Source organism: Phycodurus eques, chromosome 5 (genome assembly GCF_024500275.1).
Source record: "Phycodurus eques isolate BA_2022a chromosome 5, UOR_Pequ_1.1, whole genome shotgun sequence".
In the NCBI taxonomy this organism is placed as follows: domain Eukaryota; kingdom Metazoa; phylum Chordata; class Actinopteri; order Syngnathiformes; family Syngnathidae; genus Phycodurus; species Phycodurus eques.
The window spans coordinates 29,498,053-29,515,874 of NC_084529.1; the positions used below are offsets into that span (position 1 = coordinate 29,498,053).

Below are 17,822 nucleotides of genomic sequence, written 5' to 3' on the forward strand. Positions count from 1 at the left end.
GCACACCACTACCAAACACTCTTTTAAGTGGATTAGGGCACAGTGAGAAAAGCACATATGTGTGAAGGCCTTACAAGTGTGTAATCTGACCAGACTGTGGAGCAGCAGGCGGCTGCAGTCACCGGTTAACTGCTGATTAAGGTCAGACTGGAGACGCACACATTCAGACATTGGGGGGGGGGGGGATGCTTAAAATCTGCTAATTTGTCGTAAAAGCCATCACGGTATACAATCGGTGGTTCTTCATGTCAAAGATGTGGACACTGCAGATTTCTCTGTGAAAGGAGGTAAGTGCTGACACCATGAAGAGGACATTGCAAACTATATTTGTGTCAATATTACATACGGACATCTGTGTGTAAAATGCAGGTAACTGTGTCATTTCAGTGTTCTTCGCTTTAGCCGCAGAAGAGAAAAGACACAGTTGACTGTTGGTGAAGAAGTGCGTAGCTGCCGCACATGGTGAGTCCACATGACTTATTCGTACCACCACCGTGGTACGCGACGCGATCTACGCTCAGATACCATACAAGCGCTCGTGCCAAGTTCTGAGGTCGGTGTGTTCAAACCCATGCTCTGCGCCTTTTGTGTGGAGTTTGCATGTTCTCCCCGTGCTCGCTGGATTTTATTTTCGGTCACGATGGCGGCACTTGGGAAGCGCAGTATGTTTTTAGGTGGCACGTGGTGTCAAAATCGGACAACGACTGTGGTAATTAAAGGCTCTTGTCCCGAGGTGTGAATGTGAGTGTGAATGGTTGTTTGTTTCTATGTGCCCTGCGATTGGCTGGTGACCAGTCCACTGTGTTATGTTGCGTCTCTCGCCCCAAAGTCTACTGAGAAAGGCTGCAGCACGCCCGTGACCCTAGTCACGGAAGGTGGTATAGAAAACGGGTGGCAGGATGAATTGTTTTCCTATTTAACTGTTCAGGAAGCTGAGTGGCAGCAGGGGAGTGGAAGTGAGGAAGACTTGGACTCGGAGGAAGAGGAGACAACAGATGTAAACATCACTTTTACTATCCTCACGACTCAAGTGTACGTAGTAATAGGGAACTGGTCTCCTGTTGATGGGTGGAAAAGATGCGAGCGCTTGCACTTGGTTCCCAACAGGAAAACTGTCCCATCGAGCCGAGCTGCCATCCTCGACTGGACGGCGACATCGAGACAGTCAGGAGACTGTATTCACATAGTTCGCTCACTATCGGGTAAACGTTTCGACAATTACCAGTCGAGCAGGAATCTTTCCCGTGTGTCTTTACGGCTGCCTACGTTCCACCTGTTTCAGGGAATATCAATCAATCGATAAAGTGGATGTCGATCTGAACATTGACGGCGACATTTTGGATGTAAGTTAAAAGGAAAATGTGGCCTTCAATTCAAAAGAAAATAGGCACTTCATCCAGCTATGCTGTGAACCACATGCTGTATATTACGTTTGGGCGTCTGCAGGAGGAAGTGGCCAAAGCCTGGAGGGTTAATCCATCAGAGCCCATCGTTTTCCGCCTGCACTTCTCTTTGTCTCAGTATCTCAATGGACCTGGTGAGACTGCACTTCTGCCAACACCGTCTATTGAACATCAGCATTCTACAGTACATGATGATGATGATGATGAGGATGATCCATGATTTCTCACCGTAGAACCAACAGTTGAAGTCTTTCAGTCATCTAATAGACATTTCGGTCTTGGAAGACAACTGGAAAGGTAAGACGCCGAGCATCGTTGTATGTTGAAGTTTCATTTGAAGGACTAACCTTTTAAATATTGTTCCGCAGTGTTTTAGCGGTCTTCATCTCACAGGAGTGGAACCATCTGACTAATGAGAACGTGATAGTGAGACAGAAGAGAAGGCACAGCTGGTTCAGCCCTGGTGGAACCATGAAGAAATTCCGCGCGAGACTCAGCATCTGGCTGCCACTGTCAAAGTACGTAGTACGCAGTATGCGATGTTTCTGTTGCCATCTTTCCTGATCACATCTGCCACTTAGATCTAACACACTCCAAGACCGCAGCCTGAGGGGCAGGATTGTTTTGCCGGCCAGGAAACGGAATCATTTTGCCAATCACGCGACGTCCTACAAAATCAAGAATCCATCAGGGGAACTCTTCACTTACAGGCCTCGCGGAAAGGTCAGCTTTTGGATCTCACTCGATCTGTTGCTAAAAAGATCACTGAGTTAAGCCTAACCAATGACATCGTTTGTATGACGTTTGCCTTATACACCACCCAAGTGGATTTGATTTGAACTAAAACAAGCAGATGGCTGAAGTGTAGACACAAAGAAAATGTGACATTCACGCACGGCATAAGCACGTGATGTTGTGTACAGTCAGTGACCAGCTCTCTCACATACTGATGAAAAAGCGCCGTAGGCGACTTCACTAGCATGCGCAACAATACTTTGACAATACTGGAAGAGGAACCAGGAATTGAACATACAACCGGTCGTTGAAAAAGACCAAGCTACAATCACCCCAGGGTCCTATGACTTTCTTCTCCAGATGATTTGTGTGCCTTCTTTCCCAGAGTGTCGTCGTGTCAGGAGTGAAGTCGTCCGCTCAGCTCAGCACCAAGCGGCTAATGGAGCTGCTGTTCCTCTCTCAGGCCATAGGGCACTGTAAGACCGCCCCGACTCTGCAGCACGGCTTCTTGGCGCAGGTAAAGCAAATAAAAGGCCTTGCTTTTGTCGTATTTCACAAGAAATGTCATGTTTGAATCCAGTTGGTTTTGCTCTGCCATGTTATTTTGACAACAACAATTTCCACCTTCTGATTGTCATCATGAATCAGAATCAGAATCAGAATCAGAATCATCTTTACTTGCCAAGTATGTACAATACACGAGTACAACATTCTTCTCTTGGCTTTTTTTTGGTGCGCAAGTGCAGTAAAAACATCAAAAACAGCCTCCACTGTGACGCAGCGCAGTTTTAACCAACTGCAAACCACAACCACCATTGAAGCAGCAAGCGGGGGTTGAACAGGCCCTCACACCTCACACCCTGCGATCGGCTGGCGACCAGTCCGGGGCGTACCCCGCCTCCTGCCCGATGACAGCTGGGCTAGGCTCCAGCGCGCCCGCGACCCTCGTGCGGAGAAGCGGCTCAGAAAATGGATGGATGGATGGATGGATGGAAAATAGCACTCTACAATATTGTACACTATCAAACATATGGCAATACTAGCATTAACGAGAATGTAAAGAATAAAAGAGTTTGGGCATCATTAATTAATTGCGCTAGCCCTTCTTGCGCATGCCTTGGTGATAATTCCGACATATGGATATACATGGCGACTGTCCTCAGTCAGTCAGTCGGTAATGTTAGATTGTCTGTCTATATGTGTGGCTCCAGCGTTTGTGTTCAAATTCAGAGTGGGATTCAACAGCTTGGAGACTTTTTTTGAAAAATTGTCTGCCAAACCGCCGCTTATTGGGAAGCGAGTTGAGTTGAGTTCACGGCCACCAGACAGCGCTCGTAACCCAAATTTCTACCCGCAAGTCGAAGCGAAACAACACGGCGGACTGACGCCGGCTCGTATCTCGAAAACAAAAGTAAACGGGGTCGCTCTTATCGCAAGGCACCAGTGCGTTAGAATTTAGGTCGTAAATGTAGGTCAGCGCTTCTAATAGTGTCGAGGCAGCCTTAACCTGACCTTCCACAGCTGTTAAACGATCACACATCGGATCAAATCACATCGGATGCGCTTTGATGTGTCCACAGGTTATGAGGTACGCGGAGCAGAGAATCCCCACCTTGAATGAATACTGCGTAGTTTGTGACGAGCGGCACGTTTTCCAGAATGGGCCCCTGTTGAAGGTAAACATTTGCGAAGAAAAACACTTGTGAAACTGCACTCAAACTAAGTAATAAGGAGTTCACCTTTGTGCTTTGCTAGCCTGCCGTTTGCAGCAGGGAACTATGTGTCTTTTCTTTTCACATGTCAGGAGCCACAGAGGCGGCGGCCACCGGTGCAGAGGTCGGTAACACACCGATTGATTGTTTTCGCATCGAGGCGGCTCGATCGGGCTTAAAAGATAAGTGGAATTTCTGGTCTGCAGGTGGTCGACTTGCTGGTGGCGATGTGCAGGGCGGCTGTGCAGTCGTCGCGCAAAAGCGTCATATTTGAACCGTATCCGTCTGTTGTCGATCCAAAGAATCCCAAAACGCTGGCCTTCAGCCCCAAGGTATCATCAGAACTCCGCTGATATTATTCACGGCTTGTTATGAAGATTCAGTGAATGAACTCTCGACTTTTTTTTTTTTTTCTCACGACAAGAGAAAGAGCTACGAGAGGCTGGAAAAAGCCCTGGACAGTGTCCTGCTGATTAGGAGGATGACACAGGTGAATCCTGCACTCCTTTCATTCATTTCACAAGTGCTTTTGCTTTGCCTTGACTTTATTACCAATGTTCCTCTATGTGAATGCAGGGTTCATATTCTGAAATAAAAAAGCAGATGGACACAATAGACCCTCTTGCCATTCCTTTACTGCAATGGTAAGCCAAAAACCATATTAAACATCCTATTGTGTCTGTCCACCCACTGGTTCAGAGTTAAATGAGCACTTTTGAAAGAGTTACCATTATTACCGCTATGAAAGTGTTACTCAGCAGCACTGGTAGTGTAAAAATACTGATTGATATTCTATATATATATATATGTGTGTGTGTGTGTGTGCCTGTGCGTGTAGGTAAGTATATACAGCATGTATAATAGAAATAATAAATATTATTTTCAGAAATGATTTTGAATGAAATCTTTTTTGAAAGAAGTAGCCGCAATTAATTAATCATGATGCACACCCGTTTTAATTCTAGGCATTCTATTGACTTAGGTTATTGCTGTTAATTAATCAGTTATTACTGAATTGGGTTATTACTATTAATCAATCAATCATAATAATAATAAAGGCTATTATTATTATGATTGATTAATAGCATTACCAGTCATTTCCTTTGGAGTTGTGAGCGTGGTCACGGAACGAATTAACTCGTATCTCAAGGCACCACTCTATATTCAAAGCACATTCATCTCAAGCACAACCCACGTTTTCCTTTTTTGCCTTCCTCTTTCTATTTCTTTGTGCCATGTCCAAAGATGCTTTCCAATTGGCGTATTTTTCTTTAACTGCATTTCCTTGAAAATGCACACTGTGCACTGTTTGACTGTGTTCGAGAATAAGCTAACATACTGTACAAAAAAATGCCTTTTCATTGCTCGTGAAATTTCATTATTCACCCTAAAAAAAAAAAAAAAAAAAGACAAAGCAAAGCATTGAACTGACTTAAACACAAGTTTAAGTTAGTTTTTACACATCGCGGAAAAACTTTACATCGTTTGAGCGAGAATTGGTGTTGTTATTGGAGTTTCCCAAAACTTTACTAAACTTTATTAAGCCAAAGCACATATTTTACATCCCACGGCGCACTATTAAACAGAAATGCCACAAAAAGTGGATGCGCAGATTATGTTCCTTCTGCCAGCAAATGGAAGTGCATTGAATATATCTGTCCATCCCTATTTGTCGCTGGCATAGATTCCAAATTCCCTGACCTATGAATTGAAATTGGACTATTTCGCATGGCACAACCGATGACCTCTCAAGAAACACTAGGTAATCCACGTATTAGACTAAGAAAGTTTTTTTGGGGGGAACACCTATTTTATTTTTGATTTAATACTACTATGATGCAACTCGGTGCTACACCACAATAATGAACATATTTTTCAATCAATAACCCTAGAATCGTTTCAATGTAAACCAAGCATGATCGTCTTTGTTCATGTGATCGTGCTGCGCGAGTGTACCTAATGCTGTGGCTGGGTGATGTACGAAACACGGCCAATCAGAGTGAGTCTCAGCTGTTTGTTCACATGTTTGACATCAGGATTTTAGCGAGCAACAGATCTCACATTGTCAAGCTTCCAGCCAACAGGGTAGGACTGCAGTCTTTGATTGACAGTAGCACTACGTAGTGTAGCGGTCACGTTAGCCGATACGTTGTTAAACTTTGTTGCGCTTACGGTATGTATCTCTTTTCTTTCCTCGCTGCACAATAGCAACTGTCCTTTATGCACACACCACACCAGTTCCTGCTCATCAGCAGCCCTCCGACCAAAGAGGCTCGTTTTCAAACTGCACGCAAACTCCATGGCAGCACCTTTGCTTTCCAGTGAGAAAATGGGTTTCATCCTTGTACGTATACGGAACATACTTCCTGATTCACCGACTCATAATACATTCTTCTTCTTTGCCAGTGGTTCCCACGTTGAAAACTGGCATTCCATTTTAAGGAACGGCCTCGTGAATGCATCCAATACAAAATTCCAAGTAAGGGGACGACAATTCTGAAGATGAAGAAATATCACAAACTTAGGGGTCACCACCAGCTAGCGCACCGTAGATGGGACATTGTGATTTCCTCGCAAAGTCGTGGAGGCGATCATTTGCAAATGTAAACACTTTTATAGAAATAAAGTGTTGCATATTGATATTTATCTGTTTCCTGCCTTTTTAGATCATCGTGGATCATTATTGCGGAAACTGGTAGCTCTTAGCATTAATCAGTCCCCAAAAAGTAGTACTCAGTTTCAAAAGGGTGGTGACCCCCAAGTCGAAGAACCTTTCACGGGTGTTGACACTCACACTCGTGTCTTTTTAAAAGATTCATGGCGCTGCATATGGCAAAGGGATCTATTTAAGCCCAATCTCAAGCATATCATTTGGATATTCTGGTATGAATCCGCATTTATTTCATAAAAAATGGAAGTTATTTCTTTAGAATACTGCAAGGTGTCCTATTTATCTGTTTATTTCTTTTTTAAGACATGGGAAAGGGACAACACCAGATGCCCACCAAAGAAGAACTCCTGAAGAACTATAATCGCGTACACATAATCCAACAGGTAAATCACTTTTTAGGCAAAATTTGAACTGCATACATGTCGATCCTGTTGTTTCACGTTTTATCTTCTCATTGTTGTAGGATCTCCCTGGCAGGTTTCTGCAAAGCAGGAACCTAAACTGTGTTGCACTTTGTGAGGGTATGTCTGACCGAGGCATGATTGTAACGTTAAATAGTATAATGGTTGCTCATAAAATATGTTTGCTTTTGGGTTTTTTTCACAGTCATAACGTCAAAGGAGCTCAAAAAACATGGCAACATCTGGGTGTGTCCCGTATCTGACCACGTGTGCACACGTTTCCTCTTTGTGTAAGATCAACCTGACGCGAGTTCTGTTCAGATTGCCTGTTAACGTAACAATACACTGCCTTTGTGTGTCTCAGGTATGAAAACGGTTGCGTGGGAGACGTCCACATCAACACTCAGGAAGAGGAGATCCTGAGCCAAGTTTTAGAGGTCATTGCAACCAAGCCCGGCTGAAAAAAAAATTAATTAAAAAATGGGTAACAGATGAGAACATTTACTGGTAGTCTGAATTTCTCGACAGATTGATTATGATGATTGAACGCGCTCCCTAAATCGGCTGTTTTCATCTTGTGTTTGACATTAACATATAGTGGTACCTCGACTTAATTTATGGGCTATTCGAGTTACGAGCTGTTGCTTGGTGGTGCTTTGTGTTGTGAGCCAACATTTGAGTTAAGAGTGAGCTTCAGATACACCGCTGCTTGAGTGAAGTGAAATAAAAATGGAGCAAGTAAGGTACTGTAATGCCATGTGGGCAAGGAAAGCCACAGTTTCTAATGGAAACAGTCAAACACGCAATACAAAATGAGAACACTCGCAAAGGCTGCGAGACGACCACTACTCACGCTCAGACAACCGACTATAGGCCACGCCCCCTTTTTTGTACAAATAGTAAAATAGGCATGTTCTGCCTTTCTGCTGTTGATTTACATTCTGGTGTAATCTAAGACCAATATCACATGTTGTGAAAATATACTTAAATATATCTTATATTAAATAAAACAAAGAAAAAGGTACAAAGGTGTGTTTTTCTGAGTAAGATGTATGCCGTAGTGATATTTGTGTATCCGTATGCAAAGAGACAATCACAACTTCAAAGGAACGACAACAATCTACATAAACTACTAGAGGACATAATAATAAGGTAAAAAAAAAAAAAAAAAAAAAAATATATATATATATATATATATATATATATATATATATATATATATATATATATATTATCAATTATTCGAGATGATCCTTCCTTTTATGGACCAAATGACACAATGGAAATCACAAGACTGTGCTCATTGTTCATATCGGCCAATAACAGGAGATGCATCCCATCCCGTGAGGCAGAAAGGCAACATTGTAACACGATTGTGCTTCCATATGAGCCCCACAGCTGCTTCCCCAATGTTCCCCCGCCAGCATTGTTGGCATCTGCGGACAAACCTGTTTTGGTTGGCTTTACACGCACACGCACACAAAATTGCCACTGCTCCAAGGTTTAAATGTTCTCATTGATTTACAAGAGGCCCAAAGTGTTTTTCTGGGTCAGCCCAGCAGGCGACTGAGTGACGAAGAGGAGGACAAATGTCTGTGTTGGCCCAAAGGAAGACATTTCTTGAATACCATATGGCTCCCTGTAAATAGTGCAAGGGATAAGTAAAAGCATCGAGGATGTAACGCACTCTAATATGGTAAAACAGGAACCTTAACATGTTTGCAAAAGGAAAGTCATTTGAGTTAAAACAATTTGCAAGTGTGTGTGTAATTGCATCTCATTCAATCATGCGTATCCAGCCGCAGCCTCTTAATTTGAGCAACCGCACTGAGGCTTCAGGGTCTCACAAAGGTTTGCCTGTAAATCCAACAAATGACATTCATGACTGAATTCAACCAGACAAAATGTTGCGTGTGCCTTTAAGAGCCCTTCGTGCCACTCTACTGTCGGAGCCTCGTGTGTGTTCTATGGGCATCAGCTGCCATCGGTGCTGAAGAGAACGAGGACATCTTTTCCGTCACATCAGAGGGATTAGGTGAAGAGACATTCCTTTTTTTCTTCTCCTTTGCGACCATCTCCGAACAAGGGAATGCGGAATGGGCAGGAGATGCAAGTTAGGATGACAAAACTGATCACTTGTGAGGAACACTCCAGGAAAACACCAATTATTCAAAGCTGAAAGCTCAGAGACAGAATTTGTGACTATTCCGGCCACTTTCTAAACAATGACAGAACCCACTGCTCAGATGGTGCGTTCAAATACTTCACCCAACCCAGCCATTCAATCTTTAGCGCCTACACTTGATCAGAACAACTTCAGAAGAGTTAGGCGCACGGAAGACAGCGCTCCCTATCCTATTCCTGGACTCGCCACAACATTTCTCCACATGCGAGTGAGAGAAGGAAGCAAGATTCGCAATTTGCTGCGGTTCGCAACAGCTCGGATGCAAGGCGAGGGCCAAGACAGCTACGAAGGGTCTCCGAGACAGGTGGTCTTCACTGGCTCGGCCAGAGGGGTCACCAAGACGATCACCTGTGTGGAGATCCTCAAACGGAAAGTGGAAGGGCTCCACCAGGTGTCCAAGCTCTACTACACGACCGCGGATGAGGTGTGGGAAGGATCACAACACGGAGGGCCAGGTATAACCATGCAGAGGACAGTCCCTGCCATCTGTATCCTGCTCTCCAAAGACCCTCTCAATCCCCAGGAGCCCGGATACCAGCCTCCCCAATCAGCCGGCGCTCCCACAGAGGGTACGGGGATCTGCAACGGCACGCTCAGATCTCCTCATTGCCCCACGTCAGCCAAGAGACTCTGCCTGGAAGACCTGAGCAAATATGCTCCATGATCTCCAAAGCTGTGCCTCCAAACAGATTTCTGTCCAGCGCAGTTCCCACTATGGTGGCGTGAAGGGATTTTTTTTTTTTTTTTGCTCAATATCAAGAAAGTAACTTGGGCAATGGGTATGTTGAGAGGTTAATTTGTGAAACTACTCTATGTGGAGATTCATTTGTTCAATTTACCGAATATAATCCTTCACCTTTTCGTATGTCCAATAATGACTGCGTACGAACAGACATTTGGGGAGCCAGGGCAAACCTTGCAATGACGCCCTCCACATCTGTGCACTGCAAATTTTGAATGTTAATGTTGATCACAAACTAAATAGTGTGAATTTAAGAACATTTTCCTATTTCCTGAGCTTGATAAAGTCCTTTAAATCCTTCTTGAGGACTATTATCTGGCAAGTGAATCATCTCAACACGTTTGCTGCATTGGATAAGAACAATATTCAACATTGAGGAAATGTCCACATGGAAACGGCACCAATCTGTTTCTTTTTCATTTTGAAAAAGTATCGTGTGAACACATTTTAAGAAGTGTGCCCACGCAAAAACACTGATACGCTGTATAATTGTATAATAATGTATATGTAAGGCTTATCTTTTTCTCACGTGCCAACGAGCTTGTTTTGCTACTCTCTTCCGGAATCAAGTCTGCATATGTGCAGTAAGAAGATGGAATAGTCCATTGCATGCGATGGGAGGGGAGCACACATTTTGATCATGATTGGTTAAGCATTTTGATGTGCTTTTAAGTGTGAGAATTAAGATTAAAACAATAAAAGATGCTTTGAATCAAAGTTAACTTGATTGATAGCTCAGGTTTTTATGAGCTGTTTGGGGGCCCCCGAGATTTTCAATTGCCTAAAGGTGATCAGGTGGAAGACTATTACAGTGAAATCCTCCCAGATCAAAAAAGATCAGTTCAGGGACTATTTAACAGATTGTTGAAAAGTCATATTTTGAGGCCATTGTGTGTGGAATGCAAACAGGGACTCTAAAAGGAACGATGTAACTGAAAGACCCCCAAAACAGAGCAGAAAATAAACAAATCTTCTAAATTTGACACATAACAGCAAAGAGTCTTGTTAACAAGGCAGACAATGAATGAATGGATGAAAATATCGCAAAGAATGTGAAATCAAGCTTCAAAATGGTCAAGGATTGAGATATTCTTTCAGTTTGCTGCTGCGGACGTGTCGTTGAGAGCTCCGACACTCCAACGAAGACGTGCGTTGACGTCCGGCTCCGCTGCCTGTATACAAAGTGCATACAGAACATTTTATGCCAGGGGGTAAGGGACAGCATTTACAAATAAATAGATTTTTTGACAAAACACTGAGCGTTTTCAAAGCCTCTTTGTTAGGAGAGTCCTTCAGAAGTTTCATCATAAAGACTGTATCATTGTAAAAATGGCTAGAGGAAGGTAATTGCTGACTATATTTACATTTGTGAAGATACGTTTTTGATTAAAAGGTCGATGATGAAGAATGCATCTTCATTTTCTGAAAAAGTAAAACAAAACAAAAAATCACATTTTCCCATTTTAGACTCAAGTTCTTGTGTAGATTTCAGATGACGAAGCTGCGGAAGTCCTTCCAGATGATGTCGCCACTGCCTCCCAACACAACGTGCCACACGCGAGACACGTCGCCCAAACACAAACATTGTTCTCAGTCTCTACAGAGGTTTTCAGAACTTCAAATATACTGCATGTATTTAGAAATTTAAGTTTTGGGTTTCTTTAAAGGTAGAGTATGCAGTTTTCAAACTGCTAGCAAGATTTGAATGTAGCCTCACTTCTATTCCCACTTTCAACCCCTCGTGTCTCTGCTACTGTATGTAAATCCCCAACTGCATTGACATAAATGACTGCCGAATCACAATTTAATCTTTATTCCTTGCACTATTTTGAAATAAGTGGTTGCCAAACAATTTCCTTTTAGTTTAAAATGGCTCACTTTAACGAGGATCCCTCGCTGCATCGTGGCCGTGTTTCTGTTTTAAGCCGGTGCTGTAAAATGTGTAAATTCGTACTGGCTGGCAACGTCTGCTTCTACAAAGCCAGCTAGTTAGCTTAGTTGCTAGTTAGCGGTAGCTGGCTACCTCTCATCCATCATCTGCCACGATGTGTTGAATATCTTTGCATAACTTTACCCAATTCATCTGCCGCGGTCGCAGTTTGCCACGAACATCCGTACAGCTCCTCCTCATCAATTGAGATTGTCGTCTCAGGGGAGATGTTTCCGTCATCCATCGGATTGGCTCCAGGCGCTACTGTACAACTGCCCATGTGCAGTCAGTCAAAATGGCGGCGGAGGAAAACAAAGGAAGTTATGCAGGACTAAAATACTGTACATACATTGATTCGTTTTCACTCGAATGTGAAAATTAGGATTCAGGATTCGCTTTTTTTTCTTCAAACGAACTCGTGAGTGAAAATATATATACATACACACACACACACACACACACACATTTTGGAACTAGTGTGTGTGTACTGTGTTCCATAGCATTGCATAGGGACGTTATGTCAAGCTATGTACCAATATGGCACCCTCTGCTGTCCCTGTCCAGAGTTGCTTCTTCGGGTCACACCTTCTTTCTCTGATTGATTGTTTTTCCTCGAATGCAGTGGATTCTTAAAAATAATTCCGGAAGTACAAGATGGGGTCAGAGGGCTGATTTTTTTAATTTTTTTTTTACACAGATCATTTCATAGATCACTTCATTTGTTAAAACTGATTGCCAGTTTTAACAAATGTGACAAAAAGCGATTTTTGGGAAACTTGCAAGCTCCCCTTTGCAGTTATTTCAGAGTTTTTACACACATATATCTGGACTTGTTTCTATTGCAGTGTGTGAGTACTTCGCGCTTGTATTTCTTTGCGCATGCGCACCATGAGTGTGTGACGTCACAGCGTCCTGGTATCACAAGTGACCGGTCGGTTGCCGCTCGGCTGTCCTGCATCATGTTCAGAGCCGCCGTCCGCCTGTCTTTCTCCGGTGTTCGGAGTTTGACCCGTACGAAACCGGCTTGCAAAGGTATTTATCAACATCAGTCGTCTGGCGCGGTTGCTTTAGGAGCGGAAGAAGTTGTTGTTACTGATAGCGGACACATCACGGTAGCCTCGCGGCTCCTGTGCTAACTAACATTAGCGACTGTTACAGTCGGTTACAGACACTCTAATTCCAGCTACCTGTGTTTCGCGTGAAGAGGGCAGACTCGAAGTAGTAAGAGCCATGTCAAATGTGACTTTGTGGCGTTGTGGTCTGTTAACGCCCCGCTGGTGAGCTTGGCTCAGTGTGTGTCCTTGCCGTGACCCAGTTGGAAAGGCTCGTATGTGTGTGTGTGGGGCCTAGTGGTAATGCTGCTAATGCTAATACCTCAAGTCACCTTCCCCCCCCCCCCCCCCCCAACTTGAACAACACTAAGTGTTTTTATGACGCTTACGTGTGCATTCCTCGCACATATTTAATTATTGCGCGATAAAGTAACACTAAAAAAAAAATCTTTTTTTTTTTTTTTTTTAAATATAAAACTGGCTTTTTTAAATGGTCTGCACCTGGAAGCCCTTAACTATACATTTCCATTTATGTAATTGGCATGCTTTATCAGGAGCTCATCATTGATCCTGTTATATTTTTTTAGACTAGACAGCATTTTTCCTATGTCCACTTTACTGGTTGTCTGTACCCTTGACTGTGGACAGTGTGCCCTTCAATATAAACCCATTGCCACTGCAAGTTTAGTGCAGGGGTGTCAAACTCATTTCGGGTCACATTTTGGTACGGTTTCCCCTCAAAGGGCTGTTATGACTATACCATATAAATGTTTCATTGCCTCATCATAGTATTATATACCCATCCATCCATTTTCTCTACCGCTTATCCTCACTAGGGTTGCGGGTGTGCTGGAGCCAATCCTAGCTATCTTCGGGTGAGAGGCGGGGTACACCCTGAACTGGTCGCCAGCCAATCGCAGGGCAGATATAAACAAACAACACTTCACATTCACACCTATGGGCAATTTATTAGATTAGCAAACTGCTACAGCACAACCAAATGGGGATGTCGGCAGCAGCTGCTGCTTGAGACAGTCATTGATATTTTCACCAAAATACTTTGCCTACACCACCAAAAATAGTCAATATCCAAGTAATGTAACATATGATCGCCAGCACTTGCTGAGATTGTGAGATTTTTGCAGTCACATTTGCGCCGTAACAACCACGAGGAACATTTTCATCTTTGTCAAAACTTTGAATAAACACTAACGTAAACGTAGGTAACGTTAATTAAAACTCACCCGATAAGAATCTGAAAAGTACCCTGAGACGTCATTGCCTTATATCAAATAAGAGGTCCGTCTGCGTTCTCTTCGTCGTTCGTCAGTCACTTTCAATTTTTGCGATCGGATTTGCGCTGACACAAACGTGAATTTGTGTCTTCATTCAAACAACAAACAGAGCTTCCAAAATTAGCAGTAACAATTACTAGTACTTAAAATGCACAAGCGGATGCATAAGTAGCCATGTGACTCCTTTGAAATTGGTACCTGATTGGCCGACTGTCGCATCCCAAAACGCTGAGTATTGTATAGTTCATACAAACAAGAAGACGCTGCTCATGGATTACGTGCACGTTTGGCTGATGCTGTTGTGCGGGCCGATGTCATGTTGACTTCAAATTGATTCCGCGGTCCAGATGAAATTGCTGCGCGGGCCGGAAGCTTGACATGTCTGCTTTAGTGTGTTAAAGGGAGGTTTTGTGTCATTGTCAGGTCTGTTGGCCTCAAGGTGCTATTCACATGGGAAACAGGAGACAGATGAGGAGTTTGATGCGCGCTGGGTCACCTATTTCAACAAGCAAGACATCGATGCGTGGGAGCTGAGAAAAGGTAAACTAATCGGCAGACATGACATCATATCAGCCTAGGTACATTCACATTAAAGCAGCTTTCAGTATTGTTTTTGCCACAAGGTTTATGTGCACGGGTGGTTAGCACATCTGCCTCACAGTTCTGAGGTTGCGGGTTTGAATTCAGGCTCCGGCCTTCTTTTATGTACAGGTATGTGCTAAAAAATTTTGAATATCGAGGGAAAGTCCATTTATTTCAATAATTTGTTTCAAAGTCAAACTTGTATGTTATATTAGTTCACCACACACAGTGAAATATTTCAAGTCTTTGTTTCAACTTTGATGAATATGGCAGAAAGACAAAAAAAATAACATTCAGTATTTCACAAAATTAAAATATCATGACAAAGTTCAACATTGTAGGCTCCCAATCTTGTCAGCTAATTAACGCAGTTTTTCCTCAGCCTTTAAATGGTATCAGTCTGGCTTAGTAGGCTACAGAATCATGGGGAAGACTGCTGACTTGACAGTTGTGCAGAAAACCATCATTGACATCCTCCATAAGGAGAAAAGGTCTCAAAAAGAAATTGCAAAAGAAGCTGGATGCTCACAGAGCAGAGTGTTAAGAGGAAGGGGAAAAGGTGCACAAGTGACGGGGATGAACATAGCCCTGAGGATTGTCAACCAACGGAGATTCAGAAATCTGGGGGAGCTTCATAATGAGTGGACTGAGGCTGGTGTCAGTGCATCAAGAACCACCACATACAGATGTCTGCATGGCATGGGCTACAGCTGTAGAATTCCATGTGGCAAGCCACTCCTGAACCAAAAACACCATCAGAAGCGTCTGTGCTGGGCTAAGGAGAAAAAGTACTGGACTGTTGTCCAGTGGTCCCAAGACCTCTTTTCAGAAGAAAGTACATTTTGCATTTCATTTGGAAATCAAGGTCCCAGAGTGTGGAGGAAATGTTTAATGTACACACACCATCCAGTCTACGAGTGGAAACGTCCTGCTAACCAACTAGTCCACCGTGCTGCCAGGAAATATGATATTTATTTAAGTGTGTGTCATTATTGTGTGTTTAAGGGATGAACACGTTGATCGGTTACGATCTGGTACCTGAGCCAAAGATTCTCGAGGCGGCACTGCGAGCTTGTCGGAGGTTAAACGACTTGGCCAGTGCAATCCGAATTCTGGAAGCTGTCAAGGTGACAGGATACACTGCGGTGACCTTCTTGGGTTTTGTTTATTGATTATTAAGTGGGTCCTGGCGGTTTCTTCCTCAGGATAAAGCTGGCCCACACAAAGAGATCTACCCATACCTTCTTCAAGAACTCAGGCCAACATTAGACGAGCTTGGAATCGCTACACCGGAAGAGCTCGGCATCGACAAAGTCTAAGTGAGTTATCCACTCTTCCCTCACTCTTTCATTTGATGTCAGTCAACAGCAATGCTGTTTGTGTTTCTTCTAGATCAAGTGGTGGTGGATGTCCTCAGAACGCAGAATCTGCGTACCTCCACGTTTGCCTCATCTGTCTGATATTTAATTTTTCCTTTATTAAGTTCTTTTGCTTGTAAAATATTGACGAGCCTAATAAAGGAAGATTTATCTGTAACGTGTGTTACGAGTACTTCAGAATACTGTTTTTAAAAGAAAAAGAAGTTCTTCTGGACCCAACAGATTCATTACAAGTTGATTTATGAGCGGTTGCACTTGTTTGGATGTGCTTTCGTGAGGTTCGTTTGTTGCCACCAGAGGCCAGCATTTTCACTTTATTAAAAAGCCATTCTATTGCATTTCTAAGTGTTTTCATTTCAGGGACATTGTTCAATGCTGATCAAATAAACATGTTCAAATGGCATATCGGTTTCATATTATAATTGGTCAAACACGTGAATGAAAGCATCTAAACACTAATGCCACCAAATGATGTGATGAGTTGTTGGTAGTTAATGGTGTGTTATGTGAATATTTAATATTGTTCAAGGAATAAAATTGAATGAATGTTCCCTCTGTCAACAGCGAGTGTTCATTTTGTTGTTGTTGTAAGATTGAAGTCTAACCCGGTCATAACATCCACAACATAGTTTTTAACACCAACTGCATCTGGTATGCCTGCATTAATCTTACCCAACCAGGGGATATATCTGCAGTTTTGTGTTTAAGCCCACCTTGCTCCACGATCTCTTGTCATTGGCTGGCTTTTTAGTGATTTGTAGATGCACCACTGAACACAGTAGCTGTTAATTATCAGAATGTTTGTTTTTATTGATGGAATTGAGCTATTCGACAGTTGATTATAAAAAGTCTACAGTGGTTTCAAAATTATTTTTTTTGTTATAAAAAAATGAGACCAAGGTCAATTATATCAGAGCTTTTGTCTACTAGTCATTTAAATGAGAAAAATGACTTAGAGAGGGGTAGTAAAAATAAGGTTGCATATGTGAGCACACCCTCGTAACTGAATGTGGCTGTGTTCAGAATTGCCCGATCACATTCAAACGTTAAATGGGTGTCAGCATGCACCTGCCACAATTTAAAGTGCCTCTAATTAACCCAAAATAAATTTCAGCTGTTATAGGCTTTTCATGACATTTTGTAAGTTTTCTCCCACTTCCCAAAAACATACATGCTAGGTTAATTGACTTTTAATTGCCCGTAGGTGTGATGTGAGAGTGAATGGTTGTTTGTTTATGGGTGCCCTGCGATTGGCCGGCGACCGGTTCAGGGTGTACCCCGAGTCAGCTGGGATAGGCTCCAGCAAGCCCGCGACCCGCGTGAGGATAAGCGTACCGGAAGATGAATGAATGAATGAATGAATCTTACAGCACAAGGCATGGGCCGCAGAGAGCTTCCACAGCATCAGAAGGGATCTCGTTGTTCAAAGGTATCAGTTAGGAGAAGGGTCCAAAAGAATTTCCAAGGCATTCATGATATCATGGAACAGTCATAATCACTAAGTATTATTCGAGAATAATATGACTCACGTAAAAGTAAAAAGCAGTCATTCAAATATTTACGTAAGAGTAAGAAAGTACTCATTGGAAAAAAAAAAAAATACTCAAGTAAAGAGTAACTTGTGAATAACTTAAGATTTATTCATTTATTTTTTTTAATCAGAACATGAACATCAAATAAAATAAAAACAATAATAATATATGGGGGCCGACTTAGAGCGTCGGCCTCACAGTTC

General features: G+C 42.8%; 3 protein-coding genes across 5 annotated transcripts; all 3 read left to right on the forward strand.

The window, feature by feature from the left end:
• The first annotated feature begins 52 nt into the window (after positions 1–52).
• LOC133402451 (protein mono-ADP-ribosyltransferase PARP6-like) lies at positions 53–7,937 on the forward strand. Of its 3 annotated transcripts, XM_061676157.1 has the most exons (23): positions 91–287; positions 388–462; positions 929–997; positions 1,108–1,202; positions 1,283–1,343; positions 1,447–1,537; positions 1,637–1,700; positions 1,772–1,921; positions 1,985–2,126; positions 2,524–2,655; positions 3,719–3,814; positions 3,894–3,974; positions 4,057–4,182; positions 4,275–4,340; positions 4,427–4,494; positions 5,887–5,935; positions 6,059–6,171; positions 6,257–6,329; positions 6,664–6,733; positions 6,825–6,904; positions 6,985–7,042; positions 7,128–7,212; positions 7,287–7,937. In XM_061676157.1, exons 2-23 carry the CDS (start codon positions 460–462, stop codon positions 7,381–7,383), a joined length of 1,869 nt encoding a protein of 622 aa, XP_061532141.1. In that variant the 5' UTR covers positions 91–287; positions 388–459; the 3' UTR covers positions 7,384–7,937. The 3 variants fall into 3 exon arrangements, with proteins under 3 accessions (XP_061532139.1, XP_061532141.1, XP_061532138.1); XM_061676155.1 differs by lacking the exon at positions 5,887–5,935 and having other exon boundaries at positions 53–141; positions 6,059–6,329; XM_061676154.1 differs by lacking the exon at positions 5,887–5,935 and having other exon boundaries at positions 6,059–6,329.
• A 995-nt stretch (positions 7,938–8,932) lies between these two features.
• Positions 8,933–9,771, forward strand: LOC133402929 (ribonuclease P protein subunit p25-like protein). The gene has a single exon (XM_061677263.1). It carries the CDS (start codon positions 9,148–9,150, stop codon positions 9,769–9,771), a length of 624 nt encoding a protein of 207 aa, XP_061533247.1. The 5' UTR covers positions 8,933–9,147.
• A 2,910-nt stretch (positions 9,772–12,681) lies between these two features.
• LOC133402818 (cytochrome c oxidase subunit 5A, mitochondrial) lies at positions 12,682–16,425 on the forward strand. Its single transcript, XM_061676985.1, has 5 exons — positions 12,682–12,811; positions 14,550–14,666; positions 15,714–15,835; positions 15,914–16,027; positions 16,101–16,425. Exons 1-4 carry the CDS (start codon positions 12,739–12,741, stop codon positions 16,025–16,027), a joined length of 426 nt encoding a protein of 141 aa, XP_061532969.1. The 5' UTR covers positions 12,682–12,738; the 3' UTR covers positions 16,101–16,425.
• Positions 16,426–17,822: the final 1,397 nt, after the last annotated feature.

Excerpts from the sequence above, each read along its gene's own strand:
- LOC133402451 (XM_061676155.1), top strand. Across the intron at positions 2,656-3,718 it reads AGCACGGCTTCTTGGCGCAG|GTTATGAGGTACGCGGAGCA; the intron begins GTAAAGCAAATA and ends ATGTGTCCACAG. Across the intron at positions 4,495-6,058 it reads GCCATTCCTTTACTGCAATG|CAACTGTCCTTTATGCACAC; the intron begins GTAAGCCAAAAA and ends GCTGCACAATAG.
- LOC133402929 (XM_061677263.1), top strand. The coding sequence starts at position 9,148 with ATGACAGAACCCACTGCTCAGATGGTGCGTTCAAATACTTCACCCAAC.
- LOC133402818 (XM_061676985.1), top strand. The coding sequence starts at position 12,739 with ATGTTCAGAGCCGCCGTCCGCCTGTCTTTCTCCGGTGTTCGGAGTTTG. Across the intron at positions 12,812-14,549 it reads TACGAAACCGGCTTGCAAAG|GTCTGTTGGCCTCAAGGTGC; the intron begins GTATTTATCAAC and ends TGTCATTGTCAG. Across the intron at positions 14,667-15,713 it reads TGCGTGGGAGCTGAGAAAAG|GGATGAACACGTTGATCGGT; the intron begins GTAAACTAATCG and ends TGTGTGTTTAAG.